The 20000-nt window shown below is 44.3% G+C and overlaps 1 protein-coding gene across 5 annotated transcripts in view; it reads left to right on the plus strand.

The window, feature by feature from the left end:
* Positions 1–20000, plus strand: part of lpp (LIM domain containing preferred translocation partner in lipoma) — a 275115-nt gene that overhangs the window by 111556 nt on the left and 143559 nt on the right. For all 5 annotated transcript variants that reach the window (XM_015962371.3, XM_015962372.3, XM_015962374.3 and 2 more), the window contains 2 exons: positions 4250–4350; positions 17630–17752. In XM_015962371.3, the coding sequence (XP_015817857.3) occupies positions 4250–4350; positions 17630–17752 (224 nt within the window). The remainder of the gene's footprint in view (positions 1–4249; positions 4351–17629; positions 17753–20000) is intronic.

Below are 20000 nucleotides of genomic sequence, written 5' to 3' on the forward strand. Positions count from 1 at the left end.
TAAACGTGCTACATTTTCACACAATTAAATAAACCCTGTATGTCAGGAAATATTGTCCTCAGTTTGCGTTTAAATTTAGCCTAAAATGTGTTATTTTGTAATCATGTTGTTTATTTGTTTACATTTTTCCCCTTTAGTCTTTAAAATACCAATATTTGCCCATAACTTCTTATTTTTTGTCTGTTTGATGTCATCATTTTAAAAATATTAGATCAGATGGTACTCAGTACTCAAGTAGCCTTCTAATCAGATACTTTTTTACCCTTACTTGAGTAATAAACCCTATATCAGGAAAATATTGTCCTCGGTTTGTGTCCTTCCAGTGAGCTTTGCAGATGTGGGAAAATGTCATCAGGCAGTAATCGTTGTTAAATTCATAATTATTCTCGGAGAGAGACCAACTCTTATCTGCCCCTGGGAGCCCCGTAATGCATAGAGTCATTTCAACATGGCGGTGTCCGCGACACGGTTTATATGCAGGTAGCGGCGCTGCGGCTGCTTTATATAGCGACTCGTTGCATTCTCCCTCAACCCAAATCCTCGGATCACGCATTTTAGCTAAAACGCTAACGTTAGCTTGCCTTGCGTTGACTGTAGAGTTGTGGGTGATGGTCACGCAGATGTGTCATGAGATTTGAAGCGTTGCTGCCTTTCACAGACACTTTTTCTGCACCTGCTGCAAACAGGATAGCCGTCTTCTATCAACTGTCCCTCGGCATTCTTCAGATATCCACAAATGCCCGTACTTCCCACTTTGTCGTCTTTGAGGGATAAAAAATGTCCTGAGCGCTGCCGTCTCCTCCTTTGGCCATTATTTCAGTTTTAGCTTCAAGAAAGTTTTGGTTGTAAACAACAAAGTGCGCATGTGCCGCCGGCAACTCCAGCCGATGATACGGTGGCTGGTAAGGGTCACCGCGCCTACACCGCAGCCACGGTAACCCACTGAGATAATATAGTTTTTTAAAACAAGACGGTTATTATTATTGTCAACTTTTTTACTGGGGTTTACCGCTACTCTGGTTACCGTGACAACCCTGGTCACAAGGTCTTGTAATAAAAAATTCAGGTGTCTGTTCTGAGTCGCCTGGCGGGAATGTTTAGTGCAGCGCGCACGTTTTCTCCAGTGATGCTAAAGACGCAGACGTGCCCCGTTCGAGCCGCGCCGCCTTCGTCTGCTTTTGTTGAGGCAGCTGAAAACTCACGCTTAATTAATTTGGTCAGCTGCCTTGGATAAACTACACTGATGACATCAATTAGTTTCTAATGAAAACAGATAAAAGCCACGGATAGCAAATGGAATTTCTGAGCAGGACTCATCAAAGTCTCAGTGTTGGAACAAATTCCCATTACGTCTCATAAAAGCCTTTAATTTGCAAATCTCATGTCTGGTTTGGTACTTAGAAGTACATGGTCAAATGATTCCGTCTAAGTCCTGCGCCGAGCGGAGCCAAAACAGAATTTAATTTGGCACGTTAACTCCTTATCCTGTCTGAAACACGAGGCAGGATGCAATCCTTGGATTAGCGCGGGACTTCAGAACTACACATTTGGCTTGTTTCACATCTGCTGGCAGAGTGAACACCTAGTCTCCCCGTTCGAAACACGACATTTACATTTTCAATCTCAGGGAGGGGAGAAATAAAGACACTCCTGCTTATTCCAGATTAGTGCTCCTTAGTTAACCAAATCGCTGCAATTATGTGTGTCAGTTCATCGACGCGGGATAACGAGGCTCCGCTGCTTTGTCTCTTCCACGTTCCTCCTCTCTCTAATAACTGCATGACCTCTTTGAAAATGCCTGATTTGATTTTGCAGCCTGAGACAGATAACAGTTCAGGCAAATTAAGATGAATCAATTAACTGAGCCGTTAATGCTTTCTCGGCACTTTGCAGAGATTCTGTTGCGCTTTACTGTAGAAATAAATTCAATAAATGTTCTAATAACACATATGTAGACAAATGTAGACGATAATCAAGTTCTGTCAGACACTACATTCGCTTTTAGGGCCTTAGAAGAAAAATGAGGAAGTGTTTTTTTTTTTTTGATGAATGATAAATTGCCTATATTTATATCTGGGATGTGTATTTTTGAAATTCTGGCGATACGATATATCACGATATATTGCGATACATTCAGTCAAATGTTACAAACATTTTTTTTACTGAATTTATTGTAAGAATGTTCAATAAACAGTCCAAACTGATACGTAACATGTTTAACATGAGGTATCTGAACCATGATGGAGGGATTTACAGTTCAGTGGTGGAAACAAAACCTGTTGCACACTGCTGCCAACTAGCGGGTGGCGATTGAATCGCACACAACGAAAAGAAAATACACAAAAGTTTGCATGTAAATTCTTTCAAGAATTAGATACACGGCTTTTGAATTTCGATGTAATAATCGCAGGAAAAATATCACGATATATTGCCATATCGATATTTTCTTACATCCCTAATTTATATAGTACCTTCTAGAGATTTACAACCCCCCCAAGGCACTTCACAACACAGTCATTCACTCACACACCTTCACATGCTGGTGGTGATGAGCTGTAGCCACAGCTGCCCAGGGGTGCACTGACAGAAGCAAGGCTGCTGAACACTGGCGCCACCGGTTCCCTCCAACCACCACCAACCATCAAGAAAGTTCAAGTGACTTGCTCAAGGACACGACTGGCACAGATTGAGTGGGGCTCAAACCTGCAACCATCCGGTTATGTGGCGGACACGTAACTACTCTGCCAACGTCGCCCCAAGTTTGAGATTAAAGTTAAAATATTTAAGGAAAAAGTCAGTAAAAAATAACACCTGCAATACCCAGAATGCATCGTGTAGCAGAACTGTAACAATAACTACTTTAGCAGTTAATTTCATTTGTTGGTAACACTTTACGCAACCTATGTTTGGAGAAATAGAGATTAGTCCTGGTAAATCAGATGAGCTAAAGGCTAATCCCAGTGGAGCCTGGTGCAAAATGTTTCTTCTGTCTGAAAACAACTGAAATCTCAAACAGTTCTTAACAGAATGATTTTATAAAGTTTTACACCAGCATACATTTCACATTACATGGATATGTACATAGAAATATGTGTTTAATAGCTGTAGAGCTAGCTACTGTAGCACTTCTGGCTGGAGGTTAAAGTACTTCTGCTAGATGAAACATGAAATAGGATGTTTTAATGTAGCTTATTAAACTCAATTAAAACATTTGTGAAGTTGTTCTAAGACTCATTGCACCTGGCCTCATTGCCACTAGCTTTAGCTCATCTGTCTATGTTTCTCCAAACTCAGGCTGATCAGTTTGATATCTAGAACAGGTAAGATATTTGTTATTCATAACATTCCCATAGAAAGCCACAGTAAAAGATGTGAGCCATAACATTAATGCGGTTAAGTGTTCAGGAGGTTACCGAGAGGCCCAAATGACCGTCTTGTGAATGGATGAGGCTGTAATAGTGAATATGATGAAATCACACTCCATCTGTTTTCTGGTACTTTAGGAACTTTTACATATCTTAAAAGGTTCAGGGTGGATGGCAATGAGAGGTACTGATGCCAGACCCAGTCAGTGCTGACAGGACGGTAATAAAAGGGTTAACACTGCTGCTGCTTGAATAAAGACAACAGCTGAGACTGATTAAAGAAGATAACTCAAGCTGTTATTTTGTAGTTTACCCAGTAAGACAGGGCTGTCCTCCTTGGGCTTGACAAAAGTATTTCAACCTTATTTTGGAATTTGATGAAGTTGTTTTTCAACATTTTTAGTTTTTCCAAAAGCTGAGAAACAAACAAACAAAAAAAAAATACTTCCTCCTCATTTTTTGTCTTTTTGGTATCCCTTAAACACCGTTATCCAGACAGATACTTCCTTCTACTTCCTGTGTTAACTGCAGACATGTCTGATTGACTCTTTAAGCTCATGAGCGTTCAGGACCTTCTGCAGAGTTGTCCTCAGTGGCTACAGAGCATCATGGGATTAGTAGGGGGATTGTGGTCACATTTATTCATAGATATGTATGTTTCTGTTGTTTTGTGCACCAGCAGCATTAGTTGCAGATAAAATGTCAGAAGTTTCTTTTGTATCGTGTGTTTATTCATCATTGTGCAGTCTGTTGTCTTTAAATGCTGACGGTTTGGCTGTGGAAGAAAAGGGGAAGTATTTAATATGCATATTTTTTTCTTTTTTGTGGTGTGTGTGTGTGTGTGCGTGTGTGTGTGTGTGCGTGCATGCCTTTTTCCATGCCAGTGGACTACCCCCCTCCTCCGCCACCTGCTGAGGAGTCAACTGGTTTCCCATCACTGCCTCCTTCCTTCCCGCCACCGCCACTGGACAACTACGATTATCAGGTGAGAGGAGCTGCTGTTATTTTACATTTTCTTGGTTGTCAGTAACTCTCAGAGTCGTGCACAAAGCGAAGGCAGCTGGCCCCCAAGCGATGCTCTGGGTTCGTGCACCAAGTCCAGCAAGAACTGTCTCTCCGTTTGAGCTGTGGCCAACTGCAGAGATGTCCAGCCCCAGATGCTGCCTGCATCTCTCTCTCTCTCGCTCTCTCTCTCACACACACACACACACACACACACGCACACACACACACACACACACACACACACACACACACACACACACACACACACACACACACACACACACACACACACACACACACACACACACACCTTAAAACTCATTCAGGATGGGTGGAAGGCTGACACCTATTGGTGGAGCTGGGTCATGTATCCCATCATGATACCCACAGGCATTCGTCCTCCTGGGAAACGTGGCCCGTGTGCTCTGCTCTCACCGACTCTCTCAGCTTCTGACCTCTGCAGAGAAATCCTCAAAGTGCTTCACATTCATTTGTTTAGTAAGCAAGAAGCTAAAATAGCATCAGCTCCTCTTTTGAGTGGACAAGTTTTAATAAATTCAGAAATTTGCACCATTTTACCAAGTTGGGCGCCATCATCACTGATTCTGGGCTAATTTAATTATTTTTGTGTGTAATTATCTGAGAGGAAACTGCAGGCACTTCCAGTTATTTTAAAAGTGCAGAGCGAGTGACTTTTTAAATTCACAGTTTTGCTTTACTGAAGAAATGCCGGGTGGAGCCAGCTGACCGAGCCGCTCGACTGTGATGCATTTAAGTTGGCAACGCTCGCAGACGGAGACACACGGGCAGCTTGTAATGCAGCGAGCAGTCAACCAAATGTACTTCCTTTACTAGAAATCTATAAGAACGTCGTCGTCGTCTTCCTCCGCTTCTCCGGGTCCGGGTCGCGGGGGCAGCATCCCAACTAGGGAGCTCCAGGCCGTCCTCTCCCCGGCCTTGTCCACCAGCTCCTCCGGCAGGACCCCAAGGCGTTCCCGGACCAGATTGGAGATGTAACCTCTCCAACGTGTCCTGGGTCGACCCGGGGGCCTCCTGCCGGCAGGACATGCCCGAAACACCTCCCCGGGGAGGCGTCCAGGAGGCATCCTGACCAGATGCCCAAACCACCTCAACTGGCTCCTTTCGATCCGGAGGAGCAGCGGTTCTACTCCGAGTCCCTCCTGAATGTCCGAGCTCCTCACCCTATCTCTAAGGCTGAGCCCGGCCACCCTACGGAGGAAACTCATTTCGGCCGCTTGTATCCGCGATCTCGTTCTTTCGGTCGTCACCCAAAGCTCATGACCATAGGTGAGGATTGGGACGTAGATCGACCGGTAAATCGAGAGCGTGGCTTTCTGGCTCAGCTCCCTCTTCACCACGACAGATCGGCTCAGCGTCCGCATCACTGCAGACGCCGAACCAATCCGCCTGTCGATCTCCCGATCCCTCCTACCCTCACTCGTGAACAAGACCCCGAGATACTTAAACTCCTCCACTTGAGGTAGGACCTCTCCACCGACCCGGAGGTGGCAAGCCACCCTTTTCCGGTCGAGAACCATGGTCTCAGATTTGGAGGTGCTGATCCTCATCCCAGCCGCTTCACATTCGGCCGCGAACCTACCCAGCAAGAGCTGAAGGTCAGAGCTGGATGAAGCTAGGAGGACCACATCATCCGCAAAAAGCAGAGACGAGATTCTCCTGCCACCAAACTCGACACAATCCACACCACGGCTGCACCTAGAAATTCTGTCCATAAAAGTGATGAACAGAACCGGTGACAAAGGGCAGCCCTGGTGGAGTCCAACCCTCACTGGGAACAGGTCCGACTTACTACCGGCTATGCGGACCAAACTCACGCTCCTCTGGTAAAGGGACTGAATGGCCCTTAACAGAAAGCCACCCACCCCATACTCCTGGAGCGTCCCCCACAGGGTGCCCCTGGGGACACGGTCATAAGCCTTCTCCAAATCCACAAAGCACATGTGGATTGGTTGGACAAACTCCCATGCCCCCTCCATCACCCTTGCAAGGGTATAGAGCTGGTCCACAGTTCCACGGCCGGGACGAAAACCACATTGCTCCTCCTCTATCTGAGATGCAACTGTAATCTATAACTATTATATTATATCAACTATAATAGAAATCAATAAGAACGTTTCAGTAAATCGTCACCGCTCCACAAGAGCACTTTACTCTGGTTGCATCACACTACTGTGCTTTTATTACAGACGGCACTCGCTCCGGGTGACTCTCAATAATGATTAATGATCTGATTATTGTCCTCTTTAGTCGGTTTAGCATCTGTTCACCAAATCTGTGAGGTAGCATGAGGATAACGCACTGCTGCATTTAATTTACTATGAAATATAAAACTTGCTGTTTTAAAAGGCAAGGCAGTTTTATTTGTATAGCACATTTCACACAGAGACAATTTAGTGTTCTTTCCAGCAGCGAGAATATCACAGGCATTAAAATAATGTGACAGCACAATTAAAATACAGCTACATTTAGATCAAATCAAATACACAAATTAATTTCACATTTAAGAACCAGGAAAAAGAAAGTTAAAGGGTGAGCAGTTACAGCGCAGAAGGTGCAGCATAAGAGACATTCATTCATTACGTGAAAGTTTTCAACTTTGATTCAAAAGCTGTTAGATTTGAGGCTCGTCTGCGGTCACGAGGAGTCCATCTGTGTGCAGCATAGTAGCTAAAAGCAGCTTCGCCCTGTTTGGTTCTGACCCGAGGTTCTGTCAGCTGACTGTCTCCTAAGGATCTCAGCCCTGCTGTAAACCCTGCCTTTGACTGATTTAAATAAAAAAGTTCTTTTCTCCTTTTTGCACCAAGGATTAGTTTATTAACTCTCTTTAAAAAATAAAAAATAAAAAGAAGGTAAACTTTGTCAAACTTTTTAAAACATTTACCCCCCACCCTGTCCCAAGTTATTTTTATGAATAATGATTAGTTTGCCGACAGGGAGTGATTTATTTTTGCCATCTTCACTACACGGCGAGTCTCCTCGTTAATAAATTTGTTACCAAATTTTCAAATTCCTCTTGAGAGTCGGCTATTGAGAGAAGTGTTATGTGGTGGGAGGATAAAGGCAATATTTAATTACCGTAAATCCTCTAATACAGGCCCGGGCCTGTATTTGACTGAAGCTCATCAAGCTCCAGGCCTTTATTGGAAGGAGGGCCAGTATTAGAGGCAGGCCTCTATTTCTATTTGAGCAAAATGAACTAATGGTTCGCTGGAGTTTTTGACAATTAAAATTGCGCCCACATTTTCAAAGTTAAACACATTTCTTATAACAACGGAAGTTTCTGCTTCAGCCCTCTCCCCCCTCCCCCTGCTTCAGCCCTCTCCCCCCTCCCCCTGCGCAGCGGCCGCAAACTCACTGATGCGCCTGCAGCCTCTCGGAGTTCCTGCTGCTCTAAACATTAAAATAATTATTTCATTTTCTGTTCCTCACTTCTGATTACCTTCAATGGTGTCTGTTTGTTGCAACCACCAGGTACAAAAACTAACTTGTTTTTATTTGACTATTTTTCTGTCCTGTCTGTTTATTATCTTCCTGCATCTCCTCTCAGTCCTAAAGAAAAACTGCTACCTGGGTTCATATATATTCACCTCATGAGTTACCTTTGAACTGCAGTTCTAAAAGATCTACCGACCGCAAAAACAGCGGAGTGCTCGCTGCTTGGTGGCCGCGTGATCGGTGCGTCACTGGAGGACAAGCTGATGTGCCCCGCTCCACAGCATGCAGCGAAACACATCAGGCGCAAATAAAAGACAGAAATCTTTAAAGGAAATGAACCGACATGAACGATCGCGTGTCAGTACCGATGCTCTTGCACAGCCTCCGCATGGTTAAAGTTACCCTCGCGGTCTATCACTGGCAAATCAAAAGTGAGACAATGACACAACCACCCCCCTGTGGTACTTGCCTGTTACCACATTCCACCCGGCCACAATAAGAGACCGGCCTTTATTCACCTCCGCCGACTCCGGCACCGGCCTAAATTGGAGACCCGGCCTTTAATTGAATACCGGCCTGTATCAGAGGATTCACGGTATTTAATTATTTATTTAGTAAAAACAAGTAATTAGAAATTGATACACTAAAGCTACAATTTTATTATCAGAAGAAAAAGTAGTTTTTGTGTGTTAAACTGGAATCTGAATCTCTTTACTCGTTTATACACTTTAATTCAACCAAACAGTAAAGGTTACTGTTACAGGATTTCTCATGAAGTTTCACAGACAGAAAGTTTTCATTTAAAAATATCTTAAGTTTGACGTTTTTCCAGATCCTTCATGAGGTGTTCAATTAAATTCGGTTCTGTCTTAAGTGTGTGTAGATGCTCTGTTTATGTGTGTTGTAGTTCAGTCTCAGGAGATTGGGCGTGACAAAACTACAAGTCCCACAATGCAACGGGGCAGCAGGGCTGTCAGGAGGACTTAAGCCTTCATGTGAAAAAATCCATACTTTTTCCTTTTTTACAAACTTTTGACTACTTTGAATGAAAGACAATAAACTGTGTTGCTTTCAAAGAAAAACATTAAAAAGCGTTGTGATTGATGCAAATTTGAACCACAGTGATTCTACAGTAGTGGTAGACCTATATATTGGGCCAATTAAATAAAAAAATTTTTAATACATCGGCATCAGCTGATATTTGTCTTTCGTAAAGCAGATTTAAAGTTAAGCACGTCTCCGGGCAGCCCGGTCCTGTTGCAGAACTTAATTTGAAGGTAGTTTTATGTTCACTAATAACATCTGCATAATCAATACTTTAAATTAACTTTATGTAGGTGTCTGACTGAGCAGAGCACAAAGTTCAGATTTCATTGTTAGCTAAATTGAGAGTTAAAAAGTGATTCAGCTTCAGAAATTTTGTTCATCAACTGATGTTATTAATGATGTTTTAGCGTGAAAATAAGGTGGTAAACAGAAAGAAAGAAAGAAAACAATCTTTTATGTAGCGCCTCTCAAGATAAAAAATCACGAGGCGCTTCACAAAAACAAAGAAAAAAAACGATTAATGTACTTAAAAGATAATAAATAAGATCAAAAATATGTTAAATGTTTGAAAAATAATAAAAAATTGTGATTAAAAATACAATTATAATGTAAGGAAAGGGAGAAAGAAAATGAATAGGAAAGAGGGAAACCACTGGATCCCGGGAAAGGTGGAATTGGTAGGAAGAGCAGAACAAGAAGAAGGTGATGAAGGTCACACCAACGCCAGCTTGAACAGGTGAGTTTTCAGCTGCTTTTTAAAGGAGACCATTGAGTCCACTGATCTCAGGGGGAGAGAGTTGCAGAGTCTGGGGGCCACAGCAGCAAATGATCTGTCACCTTTGGTCTTTAGCCTGGTGTGTTGCATGTCAGCCATGAACATTCGTCCATAAAAATCTGCAGTACATATCAGCCATAGGCTGACTATGTCTTCTACATATCAGCATCTGTTTCAGCAACAAAAACAAAAAAACATATCTATTGACTTCTATTCTAAATAAACTTTAAATTTACTGAAGCCTGCAGAATCCCTGTGAGTTAGGTTGTTTAAAATGTTTGCGATGGGGTCGATAGGAGCTGGTACTGAGGGTAAATAAAAAAACCGGGGTTAAATCCAGTCTCATCCTAACCATCGTTCAACTTTGAAGTCAGTAATCCAGCAAAGAACACCAAGAACTTAAAGAAACGTTTACCGCCTTTGAAAGCACATCCATTCCAAGGGCACCGTCTTCGCTTTTCTCAACAAGATAATGAAAAGGTACAATGTGGACATTTTACAAAGGGATGGCTGAGGAGGAGCAGGCTGCTGAAACATTTGTCCCTGAGTGTAGAAACAAAACTTCTGACAGTGATGTGAATAAACACAAGAGCTTCATCAGTGAGGGTATCTGAGAAACTTTCACAAAAGGCAAATCTGTCTATTCAACTTTGTTCTGAAAGTTATTAATATTAAAAATCCAGGAGATTAAGAAGAAGAAGAAAATATCATTTCTACAGCGCCTCTCCAGATAAAAATCACGAGGCGCTTCACAAAAACAAAAACTGTAAAAATATAAAAAATAATTTACAAAATGGTTAAAATATAATTAAAATGAGCAAAAATAGACAATTGTGATTTAAAAAATGTTAAGAAAGAGAGAGAGTGAACAGGAAAGATGGCAACCAGTGGATCCTGAGGAAGGTGGAATAGGTGGGGAGAGCAGAATAAAGAGAGAGAGGTGAAGAAGGTCATACAAAAGCCAGCTTGAACAAGTGAGTCTTCAGCTGCTTTTTAAGGAGACCACTGAGTCCACTGATCTCAGGCTCAGGGGGAGAGAGGTCCAGAGTCTGGGGGTCACAGCAGCAGATGATCTGTCACCTTTGACCTTTAGCCTGGTGCTGCACAACCAGTAGGCTTTGGTCACTGGACCTCAGGGACCTGCTGGGGGTGTAGGGACTGAGAAGATCACCAATGTAAGATGGTGCTTGTCCATGTAAGGCCCTATAGACCAGAACCAGGATCTTGAAATGAACCCTGAAGTTGACTGGCAGCCAGTGAAGCTGGAGGAGAAGCGGGGTGATGTGGGTGTGTTTGGAGGACTTGGTCAGAAGCCGAGCACAGGTGTGCTGAACCACCTGTAGACGGTTCAGGGAGGTTCTGCTCAGACACGTGAAAAGAGAGTTACAGTAGTCTAAGCGTGAGGAGATGAAGGTGTGGAGAACTGTCTCAAGTTCAGAGCGGGACAGAATGGGACTCAGCTTAGCAACGTTCCTGAGATGGAAGAAGGAAGAGCGAATAAGAGAACTGGCATGAGAATCCAGGGTGAGAGCTGGGTCAAAGGTCACGCCAAGATTCCTGATGGAAGGTTTGGTGTGGGAAGCAAGCTGACCAAGAGAGTCTCTGACTTTGGGAACCAGCTTGTCTGAGGCACAGATGAGGATCTCAGTCTTATCTTCATTCAGCTGTAGAAAGTTCCCACCATCCAGGTTTTGATAGAGTCTAAGCAGGTGTGTAACAGCTGCATCTTAGACATCTCATGGGGCTTAAAGGAGATGTACAGTTGGATGTCATCTGCATAAAGATGGTAGGAGATTCCTTTGAAGGAGCTCAGGATGTGCTGAAGAGGAAGCAGATAGAGGAGGAAGAGCAGAGGCCCCAGCACAGAACCTTGTGGGACACCATGGGTAAGAGAGGTGGTGGAGGACCTAAACATGGAGACGGCCACAGAAAAGGAGCGCTCAGAGAGATAAGAGGAGAACCACTCCAGAGCAGATCCTGATAGGCCTACCCAGTCTCTCAGCCTCTCCAGTAGCAGGTGATGGTCAACAGTGTCAAAGGCTGCAGTCAGGTCCAGCAGGACCAGAACAGAACAGTCCCTTCCATCATTGTGAGTCAGAAGGTCATTAGAGACCCTAAGAAGAGCTGTTTCAGTAGAATGAGCTCTACGAAAACCTGACTGGAAGCTATCATAGATGTTATGTTCATCAAGAGCAGCTGTGAGTTGTTTAGCCACAACCTTTTCCAAGATCTTGGAGATGAACGGAAGTTTAGAGATGGGTCTGAAGCTGCTATGGAGAGAGGGGTCGAGACAAGAAGCGGGTGGATTACAGCGTTCTTAAAGTAAGCAGGGACCTGACCAGAGACCAGAGAAGCATTAATTATAGAGAGCACGCTGGGACCGATGGACTGAAAAGCACTTTTAAACAAAGATGAGGGTAAGATGTGGAGGGGGCATGCAGAGGTCTTCATAGAGTTAACTAGTTTGGTTAACTCAGGTAAAGAAACAGGAGCAAAGCTATCTAGGATGATGGGCCTGGTTGGAGTCAGGAGAGGCAGCGATAAGGCTGAAGGAGAGATGCTAGATCTAACCTTATTGACTTTGTCCACAAAGAAAGACAGAAAGTTCTCACAGTCTGCAACAGAGTGGATGGAGGCTGTAGGAGAGGCAGGAGAGACGATGCTGCTGATGGTGTTAAACAGCACCTTGGGGTTCCCTTTGCTCTGGGACACCAGGTTGGAAAAATAGGAAACCCTAGAGCAGGGATCGGAAACCCGCGGCTCTTCCATCCATCTGATGCGGCTCTCTGTGCTTGTAAAATAATGAAAGGATATTTAAATAAAATGCTTTATATTTTACTGCATTAATTTTACATCTGTATGCCAATTCTAAATGTAAAGATTGTCTGCGTAAACCTGAACAGGTCCAACCCAGTCTTACTGTGAGACCGGGTTGACGCGTCACGCTTGTGCGTAATCATAGGCGCTTTCTGAGCTGAAGAGGATGTGAGATTCTGGGATTCTCCTCAGACGGCTCCTGGATGTGTCGCCACATTGGAGACAGGAACAAGCGCTATTCAGCCAAAGTTTCATAATCAGGGAACATTTTCTAAGTGACAAGTCTCGCTTCAGTCGGAGGAATCCTACTGCGCTCTGGTTCTGCGACGCGCTCCAAGCCCCTCTCCACATCTTCAGCTCGCTGTGGACCGTACGTACACGCTGACAGCGAGCTGCGCTGAGCAGTGTCCCGCTCAGATGTTCAGATGGGAATCTTTTCTTGAGTGATTTAGCTACATCTGCGATGTGCGTAGAATAAAATGTCAGTTCGTCTGCATGCGTCGGGGTAATTCTTTCTATTCTTTCTCCGTCAAAATAAACGGTCAAATACGGGAACTATCCGGTCAACACAAGCCCTGCTTTTAACTGTTTTGTTTTCTTGTGAAAATTGTTGCAAAGAGTTATAATTAAACTTGATTAACACCAGAGCCAGGCGCACTGCGCCGGTATCTCCGTCACTGTAAATGAGGGAAAAACAAAATGATCGGATCCTTTTCTGACCTTCCCCACCTACAAAGTTTAATTACAACAATCAAACGTGACAGAGCCTGGATTTGTATTCTGAACAGTCTAAACATGTTTTAAAAAGAAACGTATGACAAAAGTGGCACCTGCTCAGTAAAACCACCAACAGGGTGAAAAATATCAAAATATTGTAGGCAGAGACGGGCTACAACTTCTGGATCCACTTTATATAAATCGTTTTATTGATTATCGTCTTATGAAAGATAACTTTGATGTACACGAGCGACCGGTACTGGCTGCTGTCACCTGTTGTGATTGGTTAAAGCAGCTCTCTGCTGTCTGAGGGTAGGCCCCGCCCACAACGCCGCGGCTGCTGTAGCTCCCAGTGTTTTCTTTACTGTGTGAAACGGGTAATAATGGCTCTTTGATGGGAACAGGTTGCCGACCCCTGCCCTAGTGTCTCTGACTGCAGAGTTAAAGGATGTCAGAAGATCCTTTAGGTATAGCAGATGACGTGGAGATGGGTTTCCTTCCACAAACGCTCAATGTTTCTGCATTGGCGCTTCAGGCTGCAAAGGCTGTCATTAAACCAGGGAGTAGGGTTCACTGCAGGAACTGATCTGGTTCTGACAGGACAGATGTTGCCCAGAATGGAGAGGCAGTGCCCGTTAAACTGAGAAGTTAAGGAGTCTGGGTCGTAATCAGAAGAACAGGGTGGATCAAAAGCAGCTGAAAAATTGCTAGCTGTGCTCTCATTAAGAAAACGAGAGCTAACCATATGGCGAGCAGGAGGTGGGGACGCAGAAACTGACAAGTTAAATAAAATGCAATGGTGATCTGAAATGTAAACATCCTCAGGACAGGCACTGTCAGCATTTAGACTCAGGGTAAAAACAAGGTCTAGTGTGCCCCCTGGTGTGTGTGGGGCCAGAAACATGCTGGGTAAAGCTGAAGGAGTCCATAAGGCTGGAGAAATTCATGGCAAAGAGATCGGAGGGATCATCAACGTGGATGTTAAAGTCACCAACAATCACCAGTCTGGACAGCTTCACAGTGGAGGATAGAAAGTCACTAAACTCCTGAAGGAAAGAACCGTTTGGACCAGGTGGACGATAGACCACAGCACAGTAGAACAGGTCTTTACGCCCGACTTTAATCAGCTGCAGTTCAAAGGAAGCAAAGTGACCAGAGGTCGTAGAGCAACATGGAAGATGGTCTCTGAAAACAACAGCTAGGCCTCCACCACGACCAGAACCCCGGGGCTGGCTAAGAAAAGAATAACCACTCGGGCAGAGTTCAATCAGACCAGAATAATCAGATGTTTGCTGCCAAACTTCAGTCAGAAACAGAAAATCCAGGTTTTTAGACAGAATTAGATCATTTAGCAGGAAGGACTTATTGTTAACAGAGCGGGTATTTAATAGAGCCATGCTGAGTGAGGTGGAGGAATCAGAAACTACAGAAACAGCTGGAGTTAGTGGACGTAAATTAGCAGGGTTAGATCCACGGTGTTTATAAAAACCACTTATGGAGGGAACAGGAGGAGAAACCACTGAGGAATGAGGATAAACCGACCTTAAAAAACTTGTACGGAGAAACCGCTCCGCAACGCGGCCTGGCAGGAATGCGGAAGTGGCGCTCAAGTCGCCAAATAATGGACAAGAAGCTAGAAGATCACGCCGATGTTTACCAGATAAACCACGCTTTAAGAGAAGTCTTATTCTCACCTGGATTCCTGCTTGTTTACCTCTTTTCCTCTGACGTTTTCCCGGGACCAGATAAACATCGCTGGAGGCGCCCTGGGTCGTCGTTTGGCCCCGGGCCAGTGCGCCACTCAGATAAACAAACAGGGAGGTACGTCCTCGGTGCATCTTGGGCGATCGTGAACGAACGGAAGGACAAAAGAGTCTGGCGATCATAGGAGATGGTAGCTGGGACACTACTGAAGAGGATCGCAGACAGGAGCAAGGTGGAAAAGAGGAGGTTAGTGGAGAAAAGTTTGAAAAAGTGGCCGGTGACTGCGGCTAAGCCAAGCACAGGCGCCATCTTGTTACCGACTGGAAGCAGAAGTGCATGCAGATGGATAGATTGAAAAAACCTGTAATTTTCTTGAAGTTTACATGTTTCAAATTTTTCCACATTTGTCTAAAATGTGATTTTGGTTAAAGAGGTCTCGATGGGAGACTTATCGTTCCTTTGGAGGGATTCATTAATCCACCACTGGTATCTTAATTATATGCCCTGTAGCCACAGCTCTTAAATTGTTTGACACTGCTGAGAAAAAGGGACAGATATCAATCATAATGTCTTTTCTCTTGGCTTCAGAGGAGAAATCCTCCCAGCTGAAAGCAGAGATTAAACATATTTAAGTGAGGAGAAGGCAGAAATATGCACCTTATCAGTCAGGCGGAGAGAGATGTCTGCCTTGTGACATGTATAAAGGCTGAGTCTTTATCAGAGAGGAGAAGAAGAGGAATCCTTCATCCTGGCTGTTGTCCACATTACGAAGCGCTACACGGCAAATTCCTACACACCACAAAGATTTCCTTTCATCATCCTCCTTTTCACTGGTAAACTAGTCTGGCTGTTCTTTTTTCCCTTCACTTTGTTGAAGCCATTAGTGTGTTGCTTTGTTTACCCCTCCTTCGCGATCACCTCAGATGTTTTTAAGGAGCAGCAAATGGAGCCAAGCCCTGCCTGTAATAGAATGTGACAGGTAATCCAAACACATAACATTAGAATAAGAAGCAGTCATTGATCCAACCAACTCAAAAAGCCCCCGCAGGCAATTGCAAGAAGTCTTCTTGCAGTTGCAGCACAGTTCAGAGGACTAAAAATACATCTGTCGTTTCACGGAGAAATTCCCGGGAATTCTGTAGAAAAGCCTGCCACTAATGGTCATGTCAATTGAAATGTTTTCCCGGTCCCTCTGTTGCTGTGTTCTGTTTTTATTTTTGTCTGTTTTGTTTGAGTATTTTGTCTTTTCACACGACGAGGTGGATTTTTTTCATCTCAGACTAAACAGAGAAGCATATTAATAAATCAGTGCGCTGTTGTGGTGCTTTTCTCATCATGTGGGTTAACTCACAGCCATCAGGGTTTACTGAGCGGGATGAGAAGAGAAATTAAAACATATCAAACTTTCATTTAAGGTCTGTTTTTGTCTGAGACGGGCTGGACGAGACGTTAGACCCAACAGCAGGGAGACGCTCCGTGCCCTGAAAGCAGCCCCTCAGACAATACATGGCTTCTCATTCCTCACTGCATTTCTCTCTTGGAGAAGTCGGCCCCATTGATGTGCAGCTTTGAAAAGGATTGTCTGAGGTCAAGGTGAAATGTGAACTTAGAAAACTGTAATCTGACGTTTAAGATGTGCAGAAAAAAGGAGGAGAGAATGTCTTTGAGCAGCAGAGGCAGAGCTACTCGTTATTGACGATCCGACAAAACTTCAAAAAGCAGCTCGTGAAAGCAGTTTAACCATCTCTAGCTCACAACCGCCACGCCACGCCACCCACACCCCACTGCTTCTGGTACACAGCAGGAACAATGCTAAATACTGACTGGAACATATGAAGGATATCCATCCATCCATCCATCCATCCATCCATCCATCCATTGTCTTGACCCGCTTGTTCTCACGGGGTCGCGGGGGGCTGGTGCCTGTCTCCAGCTGTCTCTGGGCATGCAGCCGGGGACAGATTGCCAGTCCATCGCAGGGCAACACAGAGACGCACGGCACAAACAACCAAGCTCACACACTCACACCTAGGGACAATTCAGAAAGCCCAGTTAACCTAACTGTCACGTTTTTGGACTGTGGGAGGAATCCGGAGAACCTGGAGAGAACCTACGCATGCGCAGGGAGAACATGCAAACTCCATGCAGAAAGACCCCAGGTAGGGAGTAGAACCCAAGACTTCCTGCTGCAAGGAAACGGCTAACCACTGCTCCGCTCTGCAGGCCCATATTAAGAATGTTCACCCTCAAATGTATTTGAAATTTTATACTTAATAAATTGGTTTTGAGCAGTTCTAGCAGCTTATGAGAAGCACAGCAGCTGACATGAACAGGAGTGGGTCTGACTCATAACACCCCTCAAGACCCGAGTCTGCTGCAACATGATCCAGCAGGGAGAGCATCCAGTTTTCCACCACTTAACCCCAAAACAAAGCCGCTCCACCTGCCCTGTCTCATAATCCACCCCCCCACAGAGAAGTTGAGGTTTCAGTTAGAACGCGTTTTATACAAAACCTCACATTTATACAAATACAGAGACGTTGCAACCTCAACAAAATAAACAGGAGAACATTCCAGCAGACCTCCATCCATTAGACACAGACTGTTTCACTCTGAGGTTTTAACTTTTCTCAAACATTTAAAGGAAGCAGAGACCAGGAGGAGTTTATTCATGTGTACAGAGAGTTGTTGATTCTCTCTGAAGTTGGGTGTTTTCTCACAGATGAAGGGACCTGAGAAGACCCTGGAAGAGAGGCGCTCCAGTCTGGATGCAGAGATCGACTCCCTCACCAGCATCTTGGCCGACCTGGAGAGCAGCTCGCCCTACAAGCCACGAACTCCACAGGTATGAACCCTAATCCTTGGGTTCGAGCTTCAGCTCACCTGAGTGCTATCATTTAAACTAAATCTATAGAAACTGGACGTCATCGTGTCTGACCCTATCACACTTTATTATTAAAATAATACAAATAATTACTAGAACTGGAAGGTTTTTACCTCTCTCTGCAAAATAGCTCAAACCACTCTGATAAAACTTCAAAGTCAATCCAATTTAAGATGGCAGCCACAGTCAGCTGACATGGCCTGATGTCAGTTGGGTTTTCAGAGCTTGAGCACAAATTTGGTCCTGCAGAAGCACAATCATCCCAAAACCATTTTCCAGGATGTAATGGTATTGTTGTTTATGGTGCGTGGGAGTTTTCTGCCTCTTAAGTTTACAGACGAGGAGATCGGCAGCAACTCCACGGGTTTGTTGGAAACGGCAAACGTATGGCACCTTTTCAGAACGCAGATTACACAAAAGCTCATTTGTAATCACACAGTGAGAGTGTGACAGTCACGTGGGCTGGTCGGACAGCATTTTAGACGGCGGTGGGAGTTTCCCAGGTGTGTCTGACCTGAAAAAGGTCACAGCTCTGATTAGAGGCATCATCTGTACGTCCTACAACTGCTGTTTCATCTTTTGGTCTACAACAACAAATTTGCTGTTGATCATTTTAAGCGTTTTAGGTGAAAATGCTAATTTTCTGTGAGCTAATTGAAACTCCAGTACATTTATGTGACAACAAACCTTTTTTACTTTTATCCGTTGTCATGTTTGCTTTAAAGGATAGTTCGGGTCCTTTAGAAGTTACGTTTGGTGGAAGTTTTATGAACATTTATGCTCTTTCCTGCTGTGGATAGCTCTTTGAACTGCCCGACTTTGGAAAAATACAGTTTGGTTATGACGAGCTAACGGCTAATCACAGTAGGGCTGACACCAAAGATTTAATCTGTTTTTAACTTGAATGTCTTTTACATTTCAGGTAGGTTTGGATAGGCTTTTCTTCTTAATGAAGGAAATCATGAAGGCACTTTATTTGTCCTCAGATGATCTCTGATGTTGAAATGTGTCTGCTGATCTGAAACATTTAAGTGTGGTCAAAAAAAAAGGGGGTCGGCAACCCGCGGCTCTGGAGCCGCATGCGGCTCTTCCATCCATCTGATGCGGCTCTCTGTGCTTGTAAAATAATGAATGGATATTTAAATAAAATGCTTTATATTTTACTGCATTAATTTTACATCTGTAAGCTAATTCTAAATGTAAAGATTGTCTGCGTAAACCTGAACAGGTCCAACCCGGTCTTACTGTGAGACCGGGTTGACGGGTCACGCTTGTGCGTAATCATAGGCGCTTCCTGAGCAGAAGAGGATGAGATTCTGGGATTCTCCTCAGACGGCTCCTGGATGTGTCGCCACATTGGAGACAGGAACAAGCGCTATTCAGCCAAAGTTTCATAATCAGGGAACATTTTCTAAGTGATAAGTCTCGCTTCAGTCGGAGGAATCTTCCCGCATGCGCTCTGGTTCTGCGACGCGCTCCAAGCCCCTCTCCACATCTTCAGCTCGCTATGGACCTTATGTAGTACACGCTGACACGGGTAGGCCCCGCCCACAACGCCGCAGCTGCTGTGGCTCCCAGTGTTTTCTTTACTGTAGGAAACGGGTAATAATGGCTCTTTGATGGGAACAGGTTGCCGACCCCTGCCCTAGTGGAAAGAAAAGCTTGTTATGAGTTTTAACAGCTTTGTTTTGTACATACTTGTGGGTTTTTGTCCAACTTTAACAATGTTTCCCATGAACTCCACTCTTTCTGGGCTCAAGAGAAACCAAATTTAAAAGACCTCGTCTTCAGACGGAGGACTTGAGTAGGTTGTTGTTGCAGCATTTCAAACCACTGATGGATGCCACGTCGTGATGGTGCATCATAGAAAGAATGCATCTGTGACCAATTAAGTCCTGACCCATATCATTAGTTGATATTAAATGATTTTAAGAGCAACTTGAACGAGTCAAAGCCTTGGGCAGTTCACTAAATAGTTTGACACATAATAAATGTAGGCCACGTGAGTAAAAAAAAACCCTGTTTGCAGTGGGAAGGCTCAGTGGGGCTCTCAGCACCGTGCAGATCAGGTCTTCAGTGAGATATTCGAGCAAATACTTGAACGGATGCTCTGAACGCCACAGAGATGAGGCTTTATTGAAGTTTGAAAGTCTCTGAGGCTTGTTGTGTAGATATTTCCCGTGTTGTTGCCATGTTTGGATGTTGTCTG

This window comes from Nothobranchius furzeri, chromosome 16 (genome assembly GCF_043380555.1).
Source record: "Nothobranchius furzeri strain GRZ-AD chromosome 16, NfurGRZ-RIMD1, whole genome shotgun sequence".
Taxonomy (NCBI): Eukaryota; Metazoa; Chordata; class Actinopteri; order Cyprinodontiformes; family Nothobranchiidae; genus Nothobranchius; species Nothobranchius furzeri.